The 24,642-nt window shown below is 33.6% G+C and overlaps 4 protein-coding genes and 1 pseudogene across 7 annotated transcripts; 3 read left to right on the top strand and 2 right to left on the bottom strand.

Annotated features, from left to right (window-relative positions):
• Positions 218–7,809, top strand: LOC109356524 (2-methoxy-6-polyprenyl-1,4-benzoquinol methylase, mitochondrial). Of its 3 annotated transcripts, none has more exons than XM_019599884.1 (9): positions 218–319; positions 1,601–1,712; positions 1,819–1,945; positions 4,727–4,788; positions 5,455–5,613; positions 5,760–5,904; positions 6,013–6,084; positions 6,808–6,916; positions 7,453–7,809. In XM_019599884.1, exons 2-9 carry the CDS (start codon positions 1,613–1,615, stop codon positions 7,552–7,554), a joined length of 876 nt encoding a protein of 291 aa, XP_019455429.1. In that variant the 5' UTR covers positions 218–319; positions 1,601–1,612; the 3' UTR covers positions 7,555–7,809. The 3 variants fall into 3 exon arrangements, with proteins under 3 accessions (XP_019455429.1, XP_019455427.1, XP_019455428.1); XM_019599882.1 differs by lacking the exons at positions 218–319; positions 1,601–1,712; positions 1,819–1,945 and adding exons at positions 2,582–2,710; positions 4,002–4,103; positions 4,210–4,336; XM_019599883.1 differs by lacking the exons at positions 218–319; positions 1,601–1,712; positions 1,819–1,945 and adding exons at positions 2,609–2,710; positions 3,992–4,103; positions 4,210–4,336.
• LOC109356526 (probable CCR4-associated factor 1 homolog 7) lies at positions 10,114–11,485 on the bottom strand. The gene is made up of 2 exons (XM_019599885.1): positions 11,291–11,485; positions 10,114–11,133 (listed from the first exon to the last, which is right to left on the bottom strand). Exon 2 carries the CDS (start codon positions 11,093–11,095, stop codon positions 10,268–10,270), a length of 828 nt encoding a protein of 275 aa, XP_019455430.1. The 5' UTR covers positions 11,096–11,133; positions 11,291–11,485; the 3' UTR covers positions 10,114–10,267.
• On the top strand, positions 12,782–14,864 carry LOC109356528 (40S ribosomal protein S12-like). Its single transcript, XM_019599889.1, has 5 exons — positions 12,782–12,816; positions 13,127–13,171; positions 13,875–14,175; positions 14,428–14,493; positions 14,577–14,864. Exons 2-5 carry the CDS (start codon positions 13,164–13,166, stop codon positions 14,634–14,636), a joined length of 435 nt encoding a protein of 144 aa, XP_019455434.1. The 5' UTR covers positions 12,782–12,816; positions 13,127–13,163; the 3' UTR covers positions 14,637–14,864.
• Positions 16,731–21,437, top strand: LOC109356529 (annotated as a pseudogene).
• On the bottom strand, positions 23,023–24,615 carry LOC109356527 (V-type proton ATPase subunit D). Of its 2 annotated transcripts, none has more exons than XM_019599886.1 (2): positions 24,494–24,615; positions 23,023–24,134 (listed from the first exon to the last, which is right to left on the bottom strand). In XM_019599886.1, exon 2 carries the CDS (start codon positions 24,096–24,098, stop codon positions 23,310–23,312), a length of 789 nt encoding a protein of 262 aa, XP_019455431.1. In that variant the 5' UTR covers positions 24,099–24,134; positions 24,494–24,615; the 3' UTR covers positions 23,023–23,309. The 2 variants fall into 2 exon arrangements, with proteins under 2 accessions (XP_019455431.1, XP_019455432.1); XM_019599887.1 differs by having other exon boundaries at positions 23,023–24,119; positions 24,494–24,593.

The following is a 24,642-nucleotide window of genomic DNA, read 5'->3' as shown; positions in this document are numbered from 1 at the left end:
AGACTTTTTTTGATTTGAAGTTCGGCTCCAGTTTCACAATATTACATTAACTATGAAAGCCACTTAACATGTACGAAGTTGCTCATTAGTTTTTCGGTTGAATCGGTCGGTCTCGTTTTAAAATAATGTAATACCAGAAATACCCCTACTTAACTCTACTTTTTTTTCCAACCAATTATAATGGTGAGGTCCATGGAAAACCCGTGGACGCCAACATGGGGGATAATTTCTCGAACTGAAATTATTAGGGCTTTCAAAATTCATTTCCCATTTTCACTGAACACAGTGAAATCTCTCTCTGTGCTTCACTCTCATCATTGTAAGTTCGGTTTCTTTCTCTATCTATCATTTTCATCTTAAAAGCTTTCATTTGTGATCCTTGCAGTGCCTTTTGATTATTTTTCGTTGAAATTGATGTAATTTGATGTATGATTTGTTCAATTTCGTGTTTGTTTTCGGGGTATTCGTTTTTAGTGTTGTAATTCGATGTAGGAGCTATTTTGTTCGAAATCTTCGTTGTTTGTAGGCGAAATGAGATTATTGTTGTTTCCAATTCAGGGATTTGGTTATATATATGGCTTGTTTGTTTAAGCTTTTTTTCACAAACAAAAAGGTGATTATTATGGTTTAGAAAAATTTACTATATGTTTGATTGATCTTTCACAAAATAGCATAAGCGACAAAATTAAGCTGAATTTCAACGTCTTTAAGGTGCTATATTTTCAGCTTCTCAAAAAATTGGTTTTGTGAAAATCACTTTTGAAGAATCAATTTTACAAAAAGCAGAAGCTGCAAAAATAGCTTAATTTCATTTTTGTTGAAGCTATGATTGTCGGCTTCTCAAAATTCATTTTTGTTAAAATCACTTGTAGAATTACAAAAAAGCTGCAAAAATACTTGTTTTATATAAACAGTGAAAACAGATGCTAAACCCTCTGAGCTGTAGTGATCACATTCATATGGCCTAAGTGGTAAGCCCCTTTGAATCACATGGGAGACATTGGACCCCATAAATAAAAAAATCTCCCCCTCAGCATTACCCGAGTGATTCGAACCCATGACCTAGCTCTAATATTGGTTTAAGGATCAAGCACTTACCACTTAGGCCAAAAGCTATAACAGTTAGCCAAGGCACAAGTAAGGTACACTCCCTACTTGGTCCTATAATTACCCCATGCAGCCAAGTGCATGTAGAGTATTTTCCTTTCCTTTTCTAGCTTTACGCATCATAGACTCATTCCTTTTTTTAGAGTTTCTCGAGTACTAGATTATTCCCCTAGACCTGCCTTTTAAGGGGTTATATGTCAGGTAAATAGACTATACTTAGGTCTTGTATTTATGAAACAGGCCAGGCCTGGTGTTGCCCATTTTCAACCCTAGGACTGGTTTGCCTCGTGTTCTGATCTATTCTCGTTAGTTGTTCTTCACCATCAGTGACTGTATCTGTATAGTCAGCCTCTATACCATACTAATAATTCAACAAATAAATCATCACCAGATCTACATATATGTATTTAAGCCATCAATCAATACTTGAATTTTTGGTTGTGATTTTATTCCAGATGTCTTCTATTTTATAATTTTTTTTCATTTTTTGTAGGCCTGAGCAGTCATGGCTTTGCGAACTGTGACTAGAAGGCTGGGGTATAAACTCTTGCCCATGTTATCTTCCACATCCACCGTCCATTTACATTCACATGCCACCAGTTTTGGTTCGTTCACTCTCACTCTTAATAGAATTAAAAAAATAGAAATTCACTATGATTTTGTTTCTTATTGTTTATAATAGTACTAATTTTATCACATTCCAACAATCAGGATTCAAAGAAGTAAAAGAAGAAGAGAAGGCTCAAATGGTTGGAAATGTCTTCACAAATGTTGCCACTACCTATGATCTTATGAATGATCTCATGAGCGCTGGATTACATAGATTGTGGAAGGATAGGTTACATTACATTACATTTTCACTGCTTTCCTCCACCTCTAAAACTATGCGGTTTAACTATTAAACCAATTAAACCTAAAACGAAATCTATTTCGATTTGAAGTTCGACCCCAGTTTCACAATATTGCAACAAATATGGAAGCCACTTAACATGCAAGTGGCAGTTCATTAGGTTTTTGGTTGATCTCATTTCAAAACCATGTCATACTAGAAATACCTGTTAAAACGAAAGAAGCTAGGAAGTGAACTAGATAGTTCACTTAAAATAAAAATAAAATGTAATACTACTCTAATGTTTTGTTTTATTTAAAAGCCCAAAAAATAAAGAGGTAGTGCTTCAATATAATTATATATGATTACTAATTATATAAATTTTACATTTATATATAATTATATATGAAATCACCTTATTAGACGGCATGATTTAACCGTTTAAACCTAATACGAGACTTTTTTTGATTTGAAGTTCGGCTCCAGTTTCACAATATTACATTAACTATGAAAGCCACTTAACATGTACGAAGTTGCTCATTAGTTTTTCGGTTGAATCGGTCGGTCTCGTTTTAAAATAATGTAATACCAGAAATACCCCTACTTAACTCTACTTTTTTTTCCAACCAATTATAATGGTGAGGTCCATGGAAAACCCGTGGACGCCAACATGGGGGATAATTTCTCGAACTGAAATTATTAGGGCTTTCAAAATTCATTTCCCATTTTCACTGAACACAGTGAAATCTCTCTCTGTGCTTCACTCTCATCATTGTAAGTTCGGTTTCTTTCTCTATCTATCATTTTCATCTTAAAAGCTTTCATTTGTGATCCTTGCAGTGCCTTTTGATTATTTTTCGTTGAAATTGATGTAATTTGATGTATGATTTGTTCAATTTCGTGTTTGTTTTCGGGGTATTCGTTTTTAGTGTTGTAATTCGATGTAGGAGCTATTTTGTTCGAAATCTTCGTTGTTTGTAGGCGAAATGAGATTATTGTTGTTTCCAATTCAGGGATTTGGTTATATATATGGCTTGTTTGTTTAAGCTTTTTTTCACAAACAAAAAGGTGATTATTATGGTTTAGAAAAATTTACTATATGTTTGATTGATCTTTCACAAAATAGCATAAGCGACAAAATTAAGCTGAATTTCAACGTCTTTAAGGTGCTATATTTTCAGCTTCTCAAAAAATTGGTTTTGTGAAAATCACTTTTGAAGAATCAATTTTACAAAAAGCAGAAGCTGCAAAAATAGCTTAATTTCATTTTTGTTGAAGCTATGATTGTCGGCTTCTCAAAATTCATTTTTGTTAAAATCACTTGTAGAATTACAAAAAAGCTGCAAAAATACTTGTTTTATATAAACAGTGAAAACAGATGCTAAACCCTCTGAGCTGTAGTGATCACATTCATATGGCCTAAGTGGTAAGCCCCTTTGAATCACATGGGAGACATTGGACCCCATAAATAAAAAAATCTCCCCCTCAGCATTACCCGAGTGATTCGAACCCATGACCTAGCTCTAATATTGGTTTAAGGATCAAGCACTTACCACTTAGGCCAAAAGCTATAACAGTTAGCCAAGGCACAAGTAAGGTACACTCCCTACTTGGTCCTATAATTACCCCATGCAGCCAAGTGCATGTAGAGTATTTTCCTTTCCTTTTCTAGCTTTACGCATCATAGACTCATTCCTTTTTTTAGAGTTTCTCGAGTACTAGATTATTCCCCTAGACCTGCCTTTTAAGGGGTTATATGTCAGGTAAATAGACTATACTTAGGTCTTGTATTTATGAAACAGGCCAGGCCTGGTGTTGCCCATTTTCAACCCTAGGACTGGTTTGCCTCGTGTTCTGATCTATTCTCGTTAGTTGTTCTTCACCATCAGTGACTGTATCTGTATAGTCAGCCTCTATACCATACTAATAATTCAACAAATAAATCATCACCAGATCTACATATATGTATTTAAGCCATCAATCAATACTTGAATTTTTGGTTGTGATTTTATTCCAGATGTCTTCTATTTTATAATTTTTTTTCATTTTTTGTAGGCCTGAGCAGTCATGGCTTTGCGAACTGTGACTAGAAGGCTGGGGTATAAACTCTTGCCCATGTTATCTTCCACATCCACCGTCCATTTACATTCACATGCCACCAGTTTTGGTTCGTTCACTCTCACTCTTAATAGAATTAAAAAAATAGAAATTCACTATGATTTTGTTTCTTATTGTTTATAATAGTACTAATTTTATCACATTCCAACAATCAGGATTCAAAGAAGTAAAAGAAGAAGAGAAGGCTCAAATGGTTGGAAATGTCTTCACAAATGTTGCCACTACCTATGATCTTATGAATGATCTCATGAGCGCTGGATTACATAGATTGTGGAAGGATAGGTTACATTACATTACATTTTCACTGCTTTCCTCCACCTCTAAAATACTTCATCAGCTTCATAATATCTCTCTTTTTGTAGAATACTTATTTTTCATATAATTTATAGCTTTAGAAAACCAATAAAGTATGTATTATGTTTTACATCTTTGTTTTATCTCTTGGTTTCTTCATTAAATGAAATAAGAAATAAAATTAATATTTTGAGTATTTCAACTCAGTCAAATGCTCTCATTTTTCATTGTAATTGATGCTATTTATTAGCTTTCTTAATCTGTGTAAAACCCTTAAACAACAGATATTGTGAAACAGATGTAATATAATCATTTTCTTAATTTCAACCCTATTGATATTGCTTCAACTAAATCTGTATTTTCTGCTCAATTTCTCAGACTAGTTTCCAAGCTGAATCCTTTTCCTGGAATGAATCATCTTGACGTGGCTGGTGGCACAGGTCAACTTCCTTCTCAATCTATTTTTTATTATGTCTCTGACGGTATGTCCTGTATATAAGCTTGAAATGATTAGAATGTAAAGTAAATTTACATAGTCAGGCAAAATTTATATATATCTGGAAGAAATTGAAAATTTGTATATTTAACCAATTGGGGTGTTTTAGTTGAGACTTCAGAGCTACTTGACAGAGCAAGTGATGTACCTTCTCTTCTGCTTATTTTTTCATTAACCTTTTAATTTGGAGCATGCTATTCCACTTTGAAGACCTAATGCTCAGTGTTAAATGTTCCTGTTGTTACATATCCAAGTACTAGGTGCACAATAAACAGTTGTTTCTTTCTGATTTAGCTGCTGGGTTATATAAGTCATAAAACATTTGAACAATTTTAGGCATCAAAAGGCACATCATGGTCATAGGATGGTAGTATAACCTGTTCAAGGGATGATATATGTGCTTCATGTATGTTTGAATTTCTTTTAAGGAAAATAATTGTAGGATGCCTTTTTGTTTAACGTAAATTGCTTCTCCTGTCCAAAGTAATATTTCTTCTTAATGTGAAGAGAAATAATGCAATGTTACTGCTGCATATCATCATAAATAAGCTTAACTATGTACTTCAATATATTTTTTCATATGAAGCTTAAGATTTCTTGATTTTTACAGGGGATGTTGCTTTTAGAATTTTAGAGAACATAAACAGAGTTAGGCAGAGAGGACTTCCAAATGTTTTTGAAGATTCGTTAAAGGCAGAGACTCAGATATATGTATGTGACATTAACCCTAAAATGTTAAATGTTGGCAAACAGCGGGCCTTGGAGAAAGGTAAATGAGAATACCTTCAAATGTCACTAGTCAGTTCAAATATTTTGTGATTGTAAGGAGTGAATATTTTCTGTGCCTTAAAAGGATTTTGGCTTAATATATATTTGAATTTATTAGTAGTGATTACTTTCTTCTTACAATAATAGGTTTTGGAGAAGATGGTTCTCTTATATGGGTTGAGGGAAATGCTGAAAGCTTGAGTTTCCAAAATGATTCAATGGATGGTTACACTATTGCATTTGGGATAAGGAATGTTACACACATAGAGAAAGTTCTTAGTGAAGCTCATAGGTAAGCTTGCGCATTTTCAAGGACCGCTGTTACTTGTACACCATAGCAGCTGATGGCAATCAATTAGAATGTGTTGAATCATTTTAAAGTTTATCATTCTTTTAACAGGGTGTTGAAACGCGGAGGCAGGTTCCTTTGCCTCGAACTGAGCCATGTTGATATTCCTGTATTTAAAGATTTGTAAGTATCATTTACTCTATTTTGAAAGTGATGCATGTTGATGGTTGGCACTTGAGAAAGAAATCAAAGAATATATACACTGATGTTCTGATAATATGCATGCTAATCACATGTGAGAAAGAAAATACAACTTTAATTTGTTACGTTTTACAGATAGCATAATACAAGTTTACATGGAGCTTTATCATTCCCTCTCTTTTACTTTCACACTTAAAATTTTTGATAAGAAAATAGTGTATTAATAAAAGGAAACAAGATAACATATATTTAGGGGAGTATAAGAGTCCTTCTAAACCTAGAAAATGGTGAGTCAAAATGTCTAAAAATACAACCTCTGCATAGCCATAATAAAAATTACTTTGAAACAGGCATTATCAGAACACTATAGACTGTCCCCAAGAGGTAGCTCAGTTGGTAGAGCCACAGGACATAAAATATGAACACCTAGATTCAAACCCCGACAGCTGCATAATTTCCCCTCCCCATCAAAAACATTGCCTATCAAAAACAAAACTCAAACACCATAGACTCTATACAGAAAGATACAAACAAAATTCTACTTCATGACAAATGTTGAGCAAAAAAATACCCTTGATAATAAAGGCATTTCTTGTCAACCTAATCTACTGATTAACGAAATTAACTGCACTCTTTGAAAGAATCATAGCCTTCTTTCATACTTAGTTTTACCTTTAACTTAATGTTATTTATCTTCTCTGGCAGGTATGACTATTATTCTTTCTCAGTTATTCCATCCATAGGAGAGCTGGTTGCTGGTGATCGGGAATCCTATCAGTACTTAGTTGAGAGTATCCGGCGTTTCCCTTCACAGGTTATCGTTCTCTCATATATTGGTAGCTATCCATATTCTTGTTTCTTAGCTTGAAACAAAGGTTGGCATTTGCTAATGGACCTATAGTCGAAGATGGCTGAACACAGTATATGGTCACTCTGTCAAGTATGTTACAGAACAATGTGAACCTTATTTTGAGTGAGGAAGATGGTTTCAGGCCAATGGGTTGATGTGATTATTTTCGATGGTATTAATAACTTAACTGAAGCCTAAAAGCACCAGTGAAATATATGCTTTACTTATTAATGTGCTTATGAATCAGCTTTGCTTATTCATATTGTAAAGGCTGGATACAATTTATAGATGTGTAGCCGAGGGATGATGTAAAGCTTGAGATGACATATTGCTGTATCTTAAATTTTGAAGAGTTAGTTTATGCATGCTTGTTTGCCTGGTGTCTTCAGCTTTATGCAGAAACTTTCTCTGATTAAAATACCATTGTCAAGGAAGGTTGCTTGTGATTTATCTTATTCTCTATATTGATCGACTAACATATTGTAATTGATGGGTTGCAGGAGAAATTTGCTTCAATGATTTCAGATGCAGGGTTTCAGAAGGTAGAGTATGAAAATCTAGTTGGTGGAGTAGTTGCCATTCATTCAGGGCTGAAAATCTAACTTTATGTCATATGAACTTTTACTCTTTAGTATGTAATAATTCATGCTTTTTCCTAAACTGTCTATGAGCATGGAGATCAAGTGTGATATTGTTATAGTATGAATAGCTTGGAGATCAACTTTGATCTGTAATTTTGGCATTCACAATTCTTTGGACTTGGCAATTATCCTGAAACATGTATGTAATAACTCTCATAAAAGGAGTTGTATTTAATTATTCTTTTACATTCAATGGAAGTTGGTTTTAGCATGATACCTCTGATAAGTGGACACCCCTGAAGAAAATTGGAATAACATTGTTGAAAAATATGGTAGAATTATACCTTAGGTGGTTTAAGCATGTTTGAAGGAGATTGTTAAAAGCTTTATTAAGGAGAGTAAATTAATTAGTGGTTAGTCCAATTTCTAGAAGAAGATGACGATTATGAAAAACCATGAATAAAATGATTAAGAAAATTTTAAAGGGTTGTTGTTGAAGTTATTTTAATCAATAATGGCTTTTCAAATACTCAAATGCCTGCAGTTTGTGATCTTTAGCTCTATGTTTTGGTTTAGCTTTTTCTACCAAAAAATATCATGCTAATTACTCTTTTTTCCCACCAAATAAAATAAGCAAAATAAATGACAATTATTTTGGTTGCAGCTAAAAAAGGAAAAAATTAGTTTGCATGTATATATAAAATAATCAATCTCATTGTTCATTCTGAATAAATGGATTATTAACTGTCTACTGAAGTTATAAACCTACAATAAGCTCATAGTTTGAAATTGATGAGAATCCCTATTCCCTATGCTTAGAACCTTATATTGGATACTATGGTGCTATCTATTTTATTCAATCTCTGCATCATTAGGTTTTTGGTATGCTAGTGGTTATGTTTTAACTATTAAGTATAACAAATATCCATGCACATTATGAATAATTTCTGAAATAGACGGAAATGTAAAGATGACTAATAGAAAGATACATATTTGTATCTGTTGAAATTTGAACAAATGTTCTATCCTGAAATTCCAGAGCAAGGTTTCTCAAGGAATAACAAAGATATCTCAAAAGGAAGATGGCAAGTGTTCATGTTCAATTTGCTTCTTTGAGATCATGTATGCATTCATTGTCAACATCAATTTTAGACTAAATGCATGCAAGGAGGTATTCATTGTCATTATATTATTCATCAGAGTTTACTCGAAAGTGCACCCTGGTGAAGTGATGCAAGGGGGTGAACAAATGACAAGAAAAAAAAACCCATGGAGTGATAGCATAGCATTCATTGTCATTATATTGTTCATATCCAATTATCATTGATTCTTAAATATAACTAATACAAATGGATGATAAGTTTAATATTACATGATCCCGCAAGTATAAGTAGTTTTATGCTGAAGTTTTAAAGCAACTAAGACTAAAAATACCTACAACAATAACCAATATCCTGTATATAATACATTTTCTTTAAGGGTTTAAAATCTATGCACTGACAGTGTAAAGTAATACAAATCAACGGTGAATGGTGTTCTGACAATGTAGAAAGCACTTACATTGTCAGTGTATACATATTAAATCATTTCTTTAATGATAAGGTATCATGGTCGAAACCAGACTGGTCCCTAAATGTAAGGCCGCCATTTGAATACCATAATGGCCCTTCATGTGACTCAAACCGGAGATCTGGTGGTCAATTATCCACCACAAATCGACCAGCAGAGCCACCGGCCCCGATTCCTGCAGAAAATACATTAATACACAAGAAAGAAGAAAACAAGATGCCTCTGGACATTACATAAAACCAATTAAACATATACTTTCTTTTAGAAGACCACTTAAATACATATTTGCTGTGTCTTATAGATATATGGTAACAAAACTGAAAGGAATCACAACCATAAGAATGAGGAAAACATCAAGATACCAATTTTAGTATTAACTTCACACCTAAGTGGAGTTTCATATGTTTCCTATTTAGACAGGTATAATGTTCTTCATACCAGCAGATATATGGCCACATTTTTTTCTTACTAAGATTTTCTCCCTTTGCTCTATGAAATATATAAACATATATGTTTAATAACAGAACCAATTAATTTTTAACTAAAGCAGCAAAACCATGCAACCTTAGCTTTTCCAGAGGGAAATTTCAAGTGTTAAACCTAATATAAGCCTTTGCTTTACAAGGAATGAAACTCCATACAGCAAACATAATGCATGCAAATGCTATACATCATTTTTCTGCCAAATTAATTAACGGTTGCCATGCTAAAGAAAAGGGAAGGCCAATTTGTTTCAAAACTGAATAAAACAATAGTATTCGTAATGGAAATAGTAACACAAAAAACTGCGAAAAAGCCAACGTGCTGGCTATCAAAACACATGCTATCATTCCTTCTCCAAAATGTATACAGCGAATGGTTTAAGAATCAGTGTCTGAAAGAAGATAACACAAAATTTGAGTTAGGCACACAAACAAAAGAGAACAACAACAACCAAGCCTTAAATCCTGTCAGGTAGGGTCAGCTATGTGAATCGAACAAATCGTCATAAATCGTAAACAAAGGAGAAAGTCAATGAAAGTATTCATAAGGCACTCAATGCCAATGGTTTAAATAGAAGATGTTGGTATTCATACAGCAGCTAAAATAGAAAGAGTTCTAATGATTTCTTAACAAATTCTTCCGTCTCCTAATTTCAATACTTTATTTCAGAAAACTCTCTCTATTAATGAGAAGAACTCTGTCCGTTCTCATCACCTAAGCCATACAAGACACCAGCATATTTCTCCAAAGATCCACTAAAGAAATTCTCTTTCAACTTCCTAAATGTACAAGATGTGAGCAAACTGTCTGAACCGGCCTGATGACAAATCCCGACCCTCTCCACCTCCAACAACTCTGCGAGCTTGTTCAACCCTCCGTGAAGGCTATTGCAAAACTTCATGAGATGCTTGATATCATAAACAGTTGGGAAATACATGTTGATGAGGTTAAAGAACCCAACTTGGGTATTGGGCAAATTTTTACAAGTTAAAATCTTTAACAAGTACCCGAAATCATAGCCACTATGGAAAGTTATCCAATGAACATTATCATTCAAAACAATCCCAGATGACATCAAAAGCTCACTGAACTGCTTTGCATCGATACCCATCTCATTGTTCTTCCTGAAATCAATTCCACAATGTCTCAAAAGCTCGATGGAATCATTGGCGAAAACATCCTCGTTGACATTGAATTCACGGAAATTGAATTGCCAAATGCATTGACTGTTGGTCCCACAAGTGGGAAGATTCCCTTCCTCATCTGAGAAGGTGAGACCCAATTGAATCAATTTCAGCATGTCAACATTATCTTTTAGGGTTTGGTAATGAAAATCATAGCTATTCTTGAAATTCCCCACAGGTCGAAGAACAATCCCTGGAAATTCAGTGTCCATCGCGATGAAAGGGTAATCATCAACAATTTCCCTTATCAACGCGAATTCCTCTTCCAGATTATCATCCCACACCTCGCGAATATGGATCGAATCGCTTTTAGGTAAAAGCGACATTCCTCGGAATCAAGATTGATCATATAATCCACCGAAATCTGTTGCAAACCCACAAAAATTAGCATCAAGGTTAATCAAATGCACATAAAAAGAACAAAAATTGACGATGAAAAATGTTGTTATGGATTTTTCGAAAATTTAACATGAGGAAATGAAAATTGGGGAAAATGAAAATGGGAAGAAATAGAATATTACCTTAGGTTGAAGAAAGAGAACAATGAATTGGGTATTCAAAATGAATGAAAAAATTGGAACTTGTGAGAGAAAACGAAGGAGGAGAAAGAAGAGATTAGTGGGGTAATGAAAATTAGAAATGAGGTATTTCTAGGGTTTAGCTAATTTATTTTTGGGAATGATGAAAAGAGAAAAAAGGAATGTATTTTAGTCAAAATTAGTGATTTTTATTTTCATACTGTTATGTTATTGTTATTATTATAGAGAGAAAGTGACTTCTTGGTTTTTGAGGTATGAAAGTTGTACACGCTATTATGCCCTCCTCCTCATTTCTTTTCAATTTTTTTTTGAGTTTGACTAACTTACAAATGCTAAGGGGAAAAGCAAACACACGGAAGAGGACTCGACTCGACCCATCTTATGGTCACTTGTTTAATCTATGCTCATATTTGAGTTTAAAAATTAGATTCATTCAATATTTAGGATCGGACAAAGGATATGATATAACTCATTTTGTTCCATGGTCACTATATGTGTGTCTATTCAATTTTATACAAAGTAATTTGGTCAAAAGTATCATTGACTTTCTATTTTTTATCACATATATACATCTTTAACAATATATATACACATATCATTTCATATGTCAATTATATATGCATAATAACAAACAATATTGAGAAATCTTTATATAAAAGTAATAACCTTTATATAAAAAAGTAATAACCTTTATATAAAAGTAATAACCTTTAGGGTAAGAAATTAATCTCTTCTTCGGGATTTGTGACTGTCCCTCCCAACAAGTGTTGCCCCTGGTAATAGAACATTCACCTATCATTATATACATTTTTTCTGATTTTTTCTCTCTCATTGACAACCAAAAAATAAAATAAAAAGGGTGTGAAACATGAATCTATCTATTAACAATATAATAAAAAAAACTCTTTCATGCCACATGTCACATCCTCCTCATATGTTTCCCTTCATGCCACATGTCACATTCTCTTTACATTTTCCAAAAAAAAAAAAACTCATTCATGTCACATGTTATTACTATGTACCTTCCCACACTATCCTTACTTTTTATATATTTTATATGTTAATAATTTAATACTAATTAGTGATTGGTCTATTCTTAATAATGTGAATGTATAAGTAACATGTGTGTTTTAACTATGTGAATGCATGAGTAACATGTGTTTTCTTAGTAATGCGAATATAAAGTAACATGTGCTTTTTAGTCATGCGAATGCACGGGTCACATGTGTGTTCTTAACAATAGGAATGCACAAGTAACATATGTTTCTTAATCATATAAATGTACATATAATATGTGTTATTAATCTTGCAGCAAAGAAGTATTGCTCTGTGCATCGCTGATGCCCAAGACCTAGATTGGAACCTTTTGTGAAATTGAGGCCCAAATTAAAGATTGAGCCCAAAATATTGAAGACCCTTCTTCTCTAGGGTTTAGTTTATAACAACGTTTCTTCATTTCATTCACTTCACATCAAACCCATTTAGCCGTCATTCTATTTTGCTTCAAGGTAACTCTTTTCTACTCTATCCCTCTTTCAATTCCTTAATTCAATTTCTTCAATCTAGGGTTTAATTGTTTTCTCTGTTTAAATCATTCGGTACAATTCGATTCATGCGTTTCTAGTGTAAGTTTGTGATTCCATAATTTGATTCTAACATGGTGTATCTGTGAATTGATCAAATTCAATTTTTTTTAATAAAAGTATAGTTTTTTTGCTGAGGAAAATAGTTTATAGCAGTTTTTGAATGCTTAGTAATAGCACTAGTTCTGATCTGATCTTGTTTAATTTTATTTTGTTTTGCAATTTTTTGTTGCAGGAAGGCGAACTTGATTTTTTTATATCAACAAACAAAAATGTCAGGGTATGATAATTTTTGCTTTCATCTTTGACTGCAATATGAGTGGTAGAGTTGTTTATACTAAGCAATTATAGTTATTGTTGTTATTGCATAGGATAGTCTGTGTAATTTTGAAACTACATTGTCAATACTCAATTGGACATGTGACTATAGTTATTGTTGTTAATTGATATTTGGGATTAGTGAGAACAATATTCATATCAACGTAACATAATTGTCTGTATTATGTTACATAGCACACATTTGTCAACAGATGAAAGTAATCTTATGTATAGAATTTCAGCTGTTGTCATTCTTGTGTTTGTAATACTGTTTATCTCTCCAATTGTAAATCCATGGCCAAGTAGTAATTCTTCCCCAAGTTCTTCTGTTCATTATGTTTTGTTTAAATACAATACCGGTAGGGCTTGAAAGATTAGTTATTGTTGTTTTTGATATTTTATTATGAAATCATTAATTACCATGTTCCTGTAAGTTTAGCTTAGGTTTAAGAATTGGACATGGTCATCCTACTACAAAATTTATCTTATATATTACATGACTTGTCAAATGCATGTTAAAATATTTGTCATGTAGGATTTTAGTAAAGGTTGTCACGATTTCCTGTGAACTTGTTTTCTAGTCAGTTTCTTTGAATAGCAAGGAAATCCCTGACAGAATAACAATTCTTCTGAGTACCCATGCACATGATATTTTCTCTATGCAGTGATGAAGGTGTCGTTGCAGCTGAGCCAGCTGCTGCTCCTGCTTCAGTAATTCCCGGTGAGCCTATGGACATCCTGACTGCCTTACAGCTGGTGCTCAGAAAATCATTGGCTTATGGTGGTCTTGCCCGAGGCCTTCATGAAGCTGCAAAAGTGATCGAGAAGCATGCTGCACAGCTCTGTGTTCTTGCAGAAGATTGTGACCAACCTGACTACGTGAAACTTGTCAAGGCCCTCTGTGCTGAGCACAATGTTAGCCTTTTGACAGTTCCAAGTGCAAAGACCCTTGGAGAGTGGGCCGGTGTAAGCATCCTTGACTCTAAACCATATTTACTTTTTTAATAGGAAGCTTTGAATATCTAGTCTCAAATTATGTTGTTCAGCAATGATTTTTTTGGATAAGAGATTATATATTTATGCCGAGGAGAAATGTACAATAAGAGGACAATAAGACTGAATATTGAGCATTTTTATGTATTTACCAGATCATTCTTTGGATATTCATTTTGTTACATTGTTTTCTTATATTAATCCCGCAATGTCTTTTCCTTCCAGTTGTGCAAGATTGATTCCGAGGGAAAAGCTCGGAAGGTAACTGGCTGCTCAGTTGTGGTTGTCAAGGTAGGATTTGTTTTGAAATGGAAATATCCGTGTTGTATCTTGCCTTGTGTCTTTATCATATGTTAACCATTGGCTTCTTACAGGATTTCGGGGAGGAACATGAAGCCTACAATGTTGTTCTGCAACATGTCAAGTCTAACTGAGTTGAAAGATGGATAGATTTTGTTGGTTTCACTTTTAGTTTGGAGTTATTCCTGAGAATGAATTTTGCCTTTGCTGTATCCTCCTTAGGCATTTCGATTTTTTTTAATTTGACTATGATGTGTTGAATCAAATACTTCCTTTTCAGAATATCTCTTAGCAGTTATGAATGGCAGTGTTACTTTATTTGCCTCAAGGCATTTCTATGACAATTTGGCTTGCCTATAGTCCATTATCTTATTAGTTCTATGTTATATCTTGTGCTTGATATATGGACATGCACTTAGTTTTTGGTACTACAAATGGTACTCTTTCACCGTTTTTGGTTAGTAACTGATCCTTTCGAGGTGTCTGGTGCTCTTCTCAACTAGTGTTGCTATCACGAATCTAATTATTGACCTTTTGGTTTTTCCTGGGATCTAGCAAGGCCTTACTTTAGTTACTAAGGATGTCTTGCATCAAAAGGTAGTGTATAGGTCAGGGAAAAAACAAGTGTTTTGGTGGTACTTGCATCTAGCAAGGCCTTCCTTTAATTACCATGACTATGTGAATTTCATTCTTTGAATGAAAATTGGACAATTTTGGTTTTGGTAAATTTTAACCCATAAACATATTGGAATTTAAGTCAACTTTCACCCAAATGGTATAGATCATTCACATAGCCGATTTCTATTAGTGGGATTAAGATTGGATTGTTCGTATATTATTACACATTTGTTGTTGAAATGTCCAATTAGCATTTCTTTTACCATGCAAGGGTATCAATCTGCTTAATATTTTTGGTTGGTAGTTATGATTTGACTTCCCTTTTTTCAGCATGCATTTTATTGTTGAAGTTCTAGTGATTAGCTAAAGCTAATTAATATCTTCATTCACTTTTTTAGTACTACCAAAAAAGTATTTCCCTACATTTTTTAGTAAAAAGTTAATCTCTTTTGGGTTATGGTTATCACTTCTAATAAGTGTCGCTTTCAAGAATTGAACCCTTGGTCTTAAGGATTTAGTGAAACCTTATACTACTAGATTAACATATTTTCATTCACTTTAGTTATTCATAGTTGGATATATCATTATTTATTTTATACTAAATTAATCTCATTATTTTATACTGAATGATACAGTCTTACTATATAAAACTTATAAACTTTTGATATTTATATATGTTTTTTTCTCTAAAAGAGTACTATTCACTCTAATAAATTCTCAAAATATGTTTACTATTCACCTATTGCAAGCAAAAGCTTTGGGGACATGTAAAGCAAGGAGATACAATAATTGAAAAAGGACAAGGGTGTTGGACTACAAATAAATGAAAAAGGACATTGGACAGTAATAGTTGAAAATGATAAGACTGTTCGAAAAAAAGTTGTATGAGACATATATAACATGTTATATTTAGAAACAAGTGTATTTATGTTTTTTAGTGTCACTAAATTTTAATTAGAATTATAAACTTTTAATGTATTGACAAAATTTTATTGATTGTCTCCACATACATATATGCGAGTCTTTCTAAACTTAGTGTGGGTTAATGATTAAGGCTCAATTTTCCTCCTTTCACTTTGAAACTTGTTTGAGTCTTCTATGTTGTTAATCAAACACTATTGCAGGATCTGAATTTGGTGGTTGAGTATGCTCATTGCTTCCTTCAATCTTTACCTCCATTCTCAAAGCTAAGGTATGCCTTCATATTTCTCATTCCTATATGTCTTATTATTCTATTTTTGTTGCCATGTGAATCATAATTTTATATACAATATATCTTGAAACTAAATAAATGTATATGCTAAATTGCTTAAAATAAGCATAATTTCTCACTTTTATATGTATACACTGACACTGTAAGTAGTTTTTTACACTATCAGCAAATCCTTACCATTCATATTCATATGTTAGCTATCGTTGACTTTCAAACAAAAGTATTACAAATCAATGGTGAATAATGAGCTGACATTGTAAAAAACTTTACACTATCAGTGCACAGATCTTAAACTCTACCTAAAATTAATTGAGTTAGTTGTCTAAAGAAAATTCACTTATAGTCATTCCTCTAATATATTGTTTGACATGCTTCTTGAGCAGAGCAAAAGTTGTAGAAACAAGAGATAGCAATGGACATTGTTAAATCAATTGTGCAGCATGCAGCTGAATCTGCATGGCCACACATTGGATATATAATCTTCTACAACACCAATGTTGACAAACTCAATATCCAACTTCAAAATTTGGTAGTAGCTAAAGATTCTCTTCAACAACGTGTTAATGCTGCTATAAGAAACGGTGAAGAGATTTTCATCAATGTCCGAAACATCTTGGAGAAAGCTAATGATAGTATCGATGATGCCGAGAATTTTCTGAATGGCGAAGACCATGCAAGAGTTGGGTGTCTCAATTGGCCCTCAACAAACCTGTGTAGAATGCATGAGCTAAGCAGGAAAAGCATTGATAAGGCGGATACAATATCTGAGATCATGACACAAGTGAAGGAGGCCTTAAAGATGGTTACAATATCTTCACTACCACGTTTGCCAGTTGCATTATGTCCATCTACTAGAGGTTATGAGGCCCTGCAATCAAGAACCTTAATTCTGAATCAAATTATGCAAGAATTGAAGGACGACAACATGTACATGTTTGGAGTGTACGGGATGGGTGGTGTGGGTAAGACCACACTGGTCGAAGAAGTAGCATGGCAAGCGGAGCATGATGATTCTTATGGTGTTGTGATTAAGGCAATTGTTTCCAACTCTGCAGACGTGAAAGGAATACAGGGCCAACTAGCAGATGGCTTGGGTCTGAAGTTTAATGAGGAGTCAATTCAAGGAAGAGCACAACGATTGCGGGATAAGATCTTAAAAGAGAATGATGTTCTTGTTATTATGGATGATCTTTGGCGAAATATTGATTTGAATGAAGTTGGGGTTCCCTTTGGTGATCAACACAAAGGCTGCAAGTTATTGCTGACATCCAGAGATCTTTATGTGTTGAGCAAAGAGATGGGCACTCAACAAAATTTTAGACTTGATACCTTATCCACGGAAGAGGGTTGGAACTTGTTCAAGAAGGTAGTAGGCGATGTCATTAAAGAATACCATATACAAACTACGGCATTTGACATAGCTGTCGCTTGTAAGGGGTTGCCGGTCTTGTTAGTAATGGTTGGGAAGACTTTGAAAAATGAAAAAGAATTATATGCTTGGAAGGACGCCTTTAACCAGTTAACCACACATGATGATGAAGAATTCTATTCTATAACAAATAAAGCTGTAGGGTTGAGTTACAACTGTTTAGCAAGTGAGCTACACAAGTCTATATTCTTGCTAATTGCTTCAGATGGACAAAGAAATTATCATATTGAAGATTTATTTGTACATGTTTGGGGTTTGGGTCTATTTAAAAAAGTCAATAAGTTGGGAGATGCAAGGTACAAACTCCAAAAAATAATCAGCGACTTGAAGGCTTCTTCTTTAATACTTGATGAAGAAGGAAAAGATGTTACAATGCATGATGTTATCCGTGAGGGAGCTGCCAAAATTGCATGTAGGGAACAACCTTTTTTCTGTATGCAATGTTTAACTGAGTTAAAAGAATGGCCAGAGAGGGATGAACTAAGAAATTGCAAAAAAATTATCTTGCCTTGGTGCTATATTTCTTCACTTCCAGAATGTCTAGATTGCCCAAAGTTGGAATTACTTGTTCTATGCAGTCGAGGTAAGTATTTGAAAATACCCGATGACTTTTTTTCCGGGATGAGAAATCTAAAAATTTTAGATTTAGGAGGAATGATGTGTACTCCCTCCCTTCCTCCATCACTCAATCTCTTGAAAAAACTTAAAAGTATTGTATCTATACAAATGCATGTTGGAAGACATAACTTTAGTTTCTAAACTAGTAGGTTTAGAGATTCTTAGTCTTGAAGATACTGATATTCAAGAGTTGCCTAAAGAAATGGGGGAACTAGTTCATTTACGCAAGTTGAATTTGGACAACTGCATAAAACTTACACTTATTCCGGCAAATCTTATATCAAGCTTGACAAGTCTAGAAGAGCTCCATATGGGGAATTGCTATATTCAATGGGAGGTCGAAGGAAGCAAAGAATGCAAAAATGCAAGTCTAGCTGAGCTAAGGCAGCTAAATCACCTTTCATCATTACATTTGCAGATTCATGATATTTCGAATATGCCAAGCGACTTGCTCATATTTGGGAAGCTAGACAGATACAAGATTCTGGTAGGTGATGGATGGGTATGGTCATGGGATTATTCTGGGTATTCTGAAACTTCAAGAACACTTAAGTTGAACCTGAATTCGACGTCAATAACTTGTTTCGATCTTGGAATTAAAATGTTATTGAATGGAGTTGAAGATTTGTCCTTAGCTGAAGTGAATGGTGTTATCAATGTTCTTCCTGAACTCGATGGAGAAGGTTTTCCACAATTAAAGCATCTCCACATTGAACGTTGTGTTGAAATAATGTACATCATTGACTCAACAAGTTGTGTTCTTCCCTCTCACTCCTTCCTATGCTTGGAGACTCTAGTTATCCATCATCTTGTTAATTTGGAGAAAATATGTTGTGGTCAATTTCCGGTACATATCTTTACCAAACTGCAAGAAATCAAAGTTTCAGGCTGTGAAAAGTTGAAAAATCTTTTCTCGCTTTCCATGGCAAGAAACCTAACCAAACTTGTTCATATTAACATTTCTATGTGCGAATTCATGACAAGTGTAATTGCGGAGGAAGGAGAAAAAGACTTTGAAGATAATGGTCAAATTAACTTATCGAAGTTACTTTCAATTAGGCTGCTAAATTTGCCAAATCTTGTTACCTTCTCTTCCAAGAAATCAACAACAAATATACAATCTGGAAGAATATTTAGAAAAGAGAGTGATAACTTGTCTTATCCAGTAACATTATTTGATGAGAAGGTATGTATATCAAGTATCATCACCCCATTTTTTCTTGTTAATTCTTTTTCTTCTCCACCCATCAATTAAATTAATTAATATCTAAAATGATATTCTAACAAAATTGTTTATGGGAACAGATTGCAATGCCCAACCTTGAAACCTTGGAGCTGTATTCCACAAATGTGGAGGAATTATGCGACCTCTCAGTTTCATTGTGCTTCCAAAACTTGACGAATTTAAAAGTTGTTCACTGCAATAAACTAAAATATTTGTTCTCATCCTTAGCCGGTAAAGTACTCGTAAAATTGCAACGTCTTGAGGTTATGTACTGCCAAATGATGGAGTATATATTTGTCCAAGATGAGGAGGAATATTTATGCAAAGAAAAGTCTGCGATGACCCCAATTCTTCAAAATATTGATACTATTCAAATCGTTGGGTGTCCCATGTTGAAGAATATAGTTCCATCATCAGGGATATTCCAAAATTTAAATTTGTTAACGGTAAAGGTTTGTTCTGGGATTGTGAACATTATGACATATTCAGCAGCTACAAGTTTAGTTAATCTAACATTTTTACGGATACATGATTGTGAAATGGTAGAGGAAATTGTGGCATGTGAGAATGATAGTGATGGAGGTGAGATTGGTTTTATGAAATTGGAGCATTTAGAATTGAAGAACTTACCAAGGCTAACAAGGTTTTGCAATGAGAATTTCAGCTTTAAGCTTCCATTACTGGAAGTATTACGTGTGATAAAATGTCCAGAGATAGAGGCTTTCTCACCTACTATCTTCTTCAGCGCGCCAAAGCTAACAAAAGTCGTCACAGAATGAGAAATACCTGCATAGTCCAGGTGAACATAATAGTGTAGCTGTTTTTTTTATGATTTCTAGTTGTAGTAACTAGTTTTCTTTCAATGTGTGGTTAATATTTACATCTTAAATTCTATAGTTTGTCTTATAACAAAATAAATTCTTTTTATTTCTTATGTACTTTTCATCCTTTTCTCAATCTAACATTATTGTTTTGCTCTCTATGTTGACAGGAATGTGAGAATGCCACATCTTCAATGGACCATAAATGTTGTTTTAGTAGTTAAAAGAAATGAAGAGTATGGATCTGTTAACTTCTACATGAAGAATAGGTAATCAACATTTTTAAATATTTTAACATAAGTTTCCAGCATTAAAAACAATTGAGTTCAGATATGTGGTGTAGTTAGTTTTTTCTTAATAATCGTAATTCCAAACTTGCAACTTGAAGACCCATGTTGCAAATTCCAAAATTTAGTTTTGGTTGTTATCATAGGTAATATTATTAGATTCATGAATGCACAAATATATTCGAGAAAAATATGTTTCAATGCATTATATACCATTCATATTTAGTCATCGTTGATTCTTAACTAAAAGTAATATCAATTAATGTTGAATGAAGTATTGATTGTGTATAAATACAATTTTCTTTTAGATCCATCGTACAAATACAATTTTCTTTGAACTAAAGACTGAGTTTATCTAACCTATTATTTTCTTCTCTGACATTTTTGGAACTGGTTTTTTTTTTCTAAAACTGAGATACTTGTGTTGGTAAGCATAAATTTCATTGAGCTAAATATTTCTTTTATTAATGTGTTTTCAATTTACAATAATACTTGAGGTGATGAATCTAGCTCATGCCAGCTAATATTTGATTTGTTTCTGTATAAGAAATATGTGACAGGTGTGAATCTATTCTTACAAGGCTTGTGTTTCATACGGTCTTTTGTTGCTGCTATGTGATTTGCTGTGTTTTTTATGGTTTTTTCCTGCTGCTATGTGTTGCTCTTTTTCAAGTTGTTTTGTAATTTTGGGAATAATATGTATCCAATGAGGACAAATTTAGTTGAAGATGTGGATGTAATGGTACTTTAAATCACATTGTTATATGGATTTCAGAATTTTTGTATGGGTTGGATAAGATTTGTCCCTTGTCCAACCCTAAATGTTGGTTGAATCATTCTTTTGAACTTGTACCTGACCTTGAACCCAAAGCTATCACAACTCTAAATATTGATTGGGCCAACCTTTGAATTTGACATTGACTCTAGACCCATTTAAATACAATACATACTCATTTAGATAAAATATTCTTAACATTACTTATTATTATGAATATGTAATTTGATATATAAAATGATATATGTATATATATTGTTAATCATGTATATGTAATAAAAAAATTAGAAAATCAATGATGTTTTCGAACAAAGAGATATCATCACTGTACACAATTGAATAAAGACACGTACAAGCATGATGAGCGAGTTATCAAGGCACAAAACAGGTTAGGTCATGTTGTCCTTTACCCGGTCCTAAATACTGATCAAGTCTAATTTTTAACCTGAACTCAACCTTAAACACAATGAAACTCAACACTATTCAAACTCAATCATAATCGGGTCATACGAGGTGAGTGAATAGGGTCGAGTCGTGCTCACCATATGAGAAACAAACTACAAGTAGCAGGTAGACAACATTACATTTATTGTTCCATCTTTGGCTATTGTATTTGTATTGCCTTGGAATCCAAGAAGGAAAACATCTTCAATGGACCGTAATTGCTGATTTAGTAGTTAAAAGAAATGAATAACCTTCTACATGAAGAACTAACATGTAATCAATATTTTACATTTAAGTCCCTAGTATTAAAAACAATTGCTCCACATGACATCAAATTTGATGAAGCTTTGATATTTACTCAAAATACTAAATAGTAAATGCACTATTAGCAGGATTTGTAAGAATGATATAACAAAGATAGCTCATCATATAAATCATTGACAAAAGATAAAAAAAACATTTATACCATCACTAATTTCAACTTGATCTCATTAGACACTACCACAATTCCAACTTTATCCCATTAGATTAGATAATGAATTGTGTTTGAGACAATCCAAAGAAGGAAGTCAAATTCTATGGTACTATAATATATATATGCCTTTTTTGCATTGAAAACTTTCATTCTTCCCCATTCATTACCCTAATCAAGCAACATATGAACTCAACATAACAAAGCAAGTCTACTTCCCTTAAACTTTCTTTCATAATGCAAAATAATCTAGCATAAAGTCTCTCCCTATCAAAATCACATATTTTCCTTGCCAACAGAAACAACCAAGTCTTAATTCAAAGTATTTGGTCAATAAATAGAATTATAGAAGTAGGTCACACTTCACAGAAAAAAATATCATTCAGTTTCCTACTCAAATCTTTTGGTGCACACAATGTTTGTAGTGTGCTGGATTTTAATATAAGCACCTTTACTTAAGCTTCTCTATTTCAATGGAAAGAACCACAGTAACAAACCCATAAGGGTTAACAAAAAAGTGAAGATCTTCTCCAAATACAACTAGTAATTTAAGAATGCCATTTTGATACAAGCAAAAGGTAACTTTAAGACTTGAAATTTAAAGCAAGCAGAACCATATGGACAAAGTCCTAAATATAAATTAGCATTTTCATATATCCCATAACTCTTGCTTCATCCATAAGTTCAATTTTCATAACACCAGAAAAGATGATTGTCTCAATGCCTCTGAATATGATAAAAATGATGTTCATATAAATAACAGAGAAATAAATTAAAACATACTAAGCGCCTTTATTCATGGTACAGAGCACTGTCATCTAAAACAATTGCAGAGAAGTCTCATGAAGCAGCAACACACCAAGATCATTGAAAACCAAGCACAAACCCCGACAATCTCTTTATATTCAGAATATGATATCCTCGTCTCTCTCAGTTGTGGCAGACAACAAGTTATGAGCAGCATTCACCGAAATCCCTTTCTGCAACGAAAGCTTCTCAGCAACCTGATCTTCAGCAAATAGCTTGGCATTCTGCATCTGCTTCTCGATTTCCCTCTTCTTAAACCCTTGAATCTTCTTCAACCTAAAGAAATCCTCTCTTTCTAGCTCATCCAACTCTCCCTTGATATAACTAATTGTATTCTCCAACCTAGGCTTAACCACATTCTCAAGAGCATTCACTCTCCGGTTCGTAGTCTTGATAGCATCATCAAGTGTAAGGAACGATGTCTGAAGCGAAGCAAGCTCAACGAGAACCTCAATTGCCTTAATATTAGCAAGGCGACACTGCTGCACCTGCTGGCCACCTCGGGCCAATCCGGTGAGGTCATTCTTAGAGGCCTCACCATCGCTGGTGTACTCGAACTTAGGGAGCTTGACACCAGCAACATTTTCCTGGCGAGAGCGAACCCTGAGGGAAGCTTCTCGAACATTCTCAAGAACAACATGCTTAATATTGTCACCTGCAACATACTTAGCCTCGGTTAAAGCAAACGAAGAGGTTTTCATAATGTCACCCATTGATTCCTTAGTTGTCACAATCTTCTTCAGGATCTGCCTGAATTGTACAGTAAGAGCATCACTCTTCTTCTTCAGAAGAGCGTGCCCTCTCGTCGCTCCTACCAGCCGAGCTTTCACCATTCCTAACACCGTCACTGTGGGGACCACATTCAAACGCTGTGTTTGCCCTGACATCTTTTTTCTTTTCCTTTTTCTCTTCACAAACAAGATCTAAATTAACCAAACATGAGTTTCAGTCTTATTTGCTCAAATCACTCAATTCATATCAACTTAACAAGATTCAATTTTGAAATAAAAAAACAAAACCTAATTGAATTATAAAAAACGGGTATAAACCATAAAGTTAAGCAATAAATGAAGCAAAGTTTTCACATAAAACTCTAATCAACAAATTAAACAACCAAACATGCCCTTATGTTTAGTTTGATCATAAATCAAAATCTAATTAACAAGATTTAATTTTGAAATAGAAAACAAAAACCCAATTGGATTTAAAAAGATGGGCATGAAGTTGATGAACGAATGAATGCAATATTTAGAGAATGAGATTACGAAGAAGAGAGAGTTACCTGTTAGAAAAGGAAGTTGGTGATGATCGGAGATCGTGAAGAGAATTAAGAATGAAGAGAGAGAAATAATATAGTGCTAATAATAGTTCTCTCGGCTTCTCAATGGGCTTCAATAACAATCATTGGGCTATTTTATATATATATATATA

Source organism: Lupinus angustifolius, chromosome LG09 (assembly GCF_001865875.1).
Source record: "Lupinus angustifolius cultivar Tanjil chromosome LG09, LupAngTanjil_v1.0, whole genome shotgun sequence".
Lineage (NCBI taxonomy): Eukaryota > Viridiplantae > Streptophyta > Magnoliopsida > Fabales > Fabaceae > Lupinus > Lupinus angustifolius.
Note: the sequence above shows the minus strand (reverse complement) of the source record. Positions and strands in the feature narration are given on the sequence as shown.

What these genes read in the sequence shown, in the direction of transcription:
- LOC109356524 (XM_019599882.1), top strand. Translation starts at nt 2,584, where the DNA reads ATGGAAAACCCGTGGACGCCAACATGGGGGATAATTTCTCGAACTGAA. An exon ending in TTCACATGCCACCAGTTTTG is followed by an intron (nt 4,104 to 4,209) that starts GTTCGTTCACTC and finishes TCCAACAATCAG; the next exon opens with GATTCAAAGAAGTAAAAGAA. An exon ending in GTTCTTAGTGAAGCTCATAG is followed by an intron (nt 5,905 to 6,012) that starts GTAAGCTTGCGC and finishes TTCTTTTAACAG; the next exon opens with GGTGTTGAAACGCGGAGGCA.
- LOC109356527 (XM_019599886.1), bottom strand. Translation starts at nt 24,098, where the DNA reads ATGTCAGGGCAAACACAGCGTTTGAATGTGGTCCCCACAGTGACGGTG.
- LOC109356526 (XM_019599885.1), bottom strand. Translation starts at nt 11,095, where the DNA reads ATGTCGCTTTTACCTAAAAGCGATTCGATCCATATTCGCGAGGTGTGG.
- LOC109356528 (XM_019599889.1), top strand. An exon ending in CCCTTGGAGAGTGGGCCGGT is followed by an intron (nt 14,176 to 14,427) that starts GTAAGCATCCTT and finishes TTTTCCTTCCAG; the next exon opens with TTGTGCAAGATTGATTCCGA. An exon ending in GCTCAGTTGTGGTTGTCAAG is followed by an intron (nt 14,494 to 14,576) that starts GTAGGATTTGTT and finishes GGCTTCTTACAG; the next exon opens with GATTTCGGGGAGGAACATGA.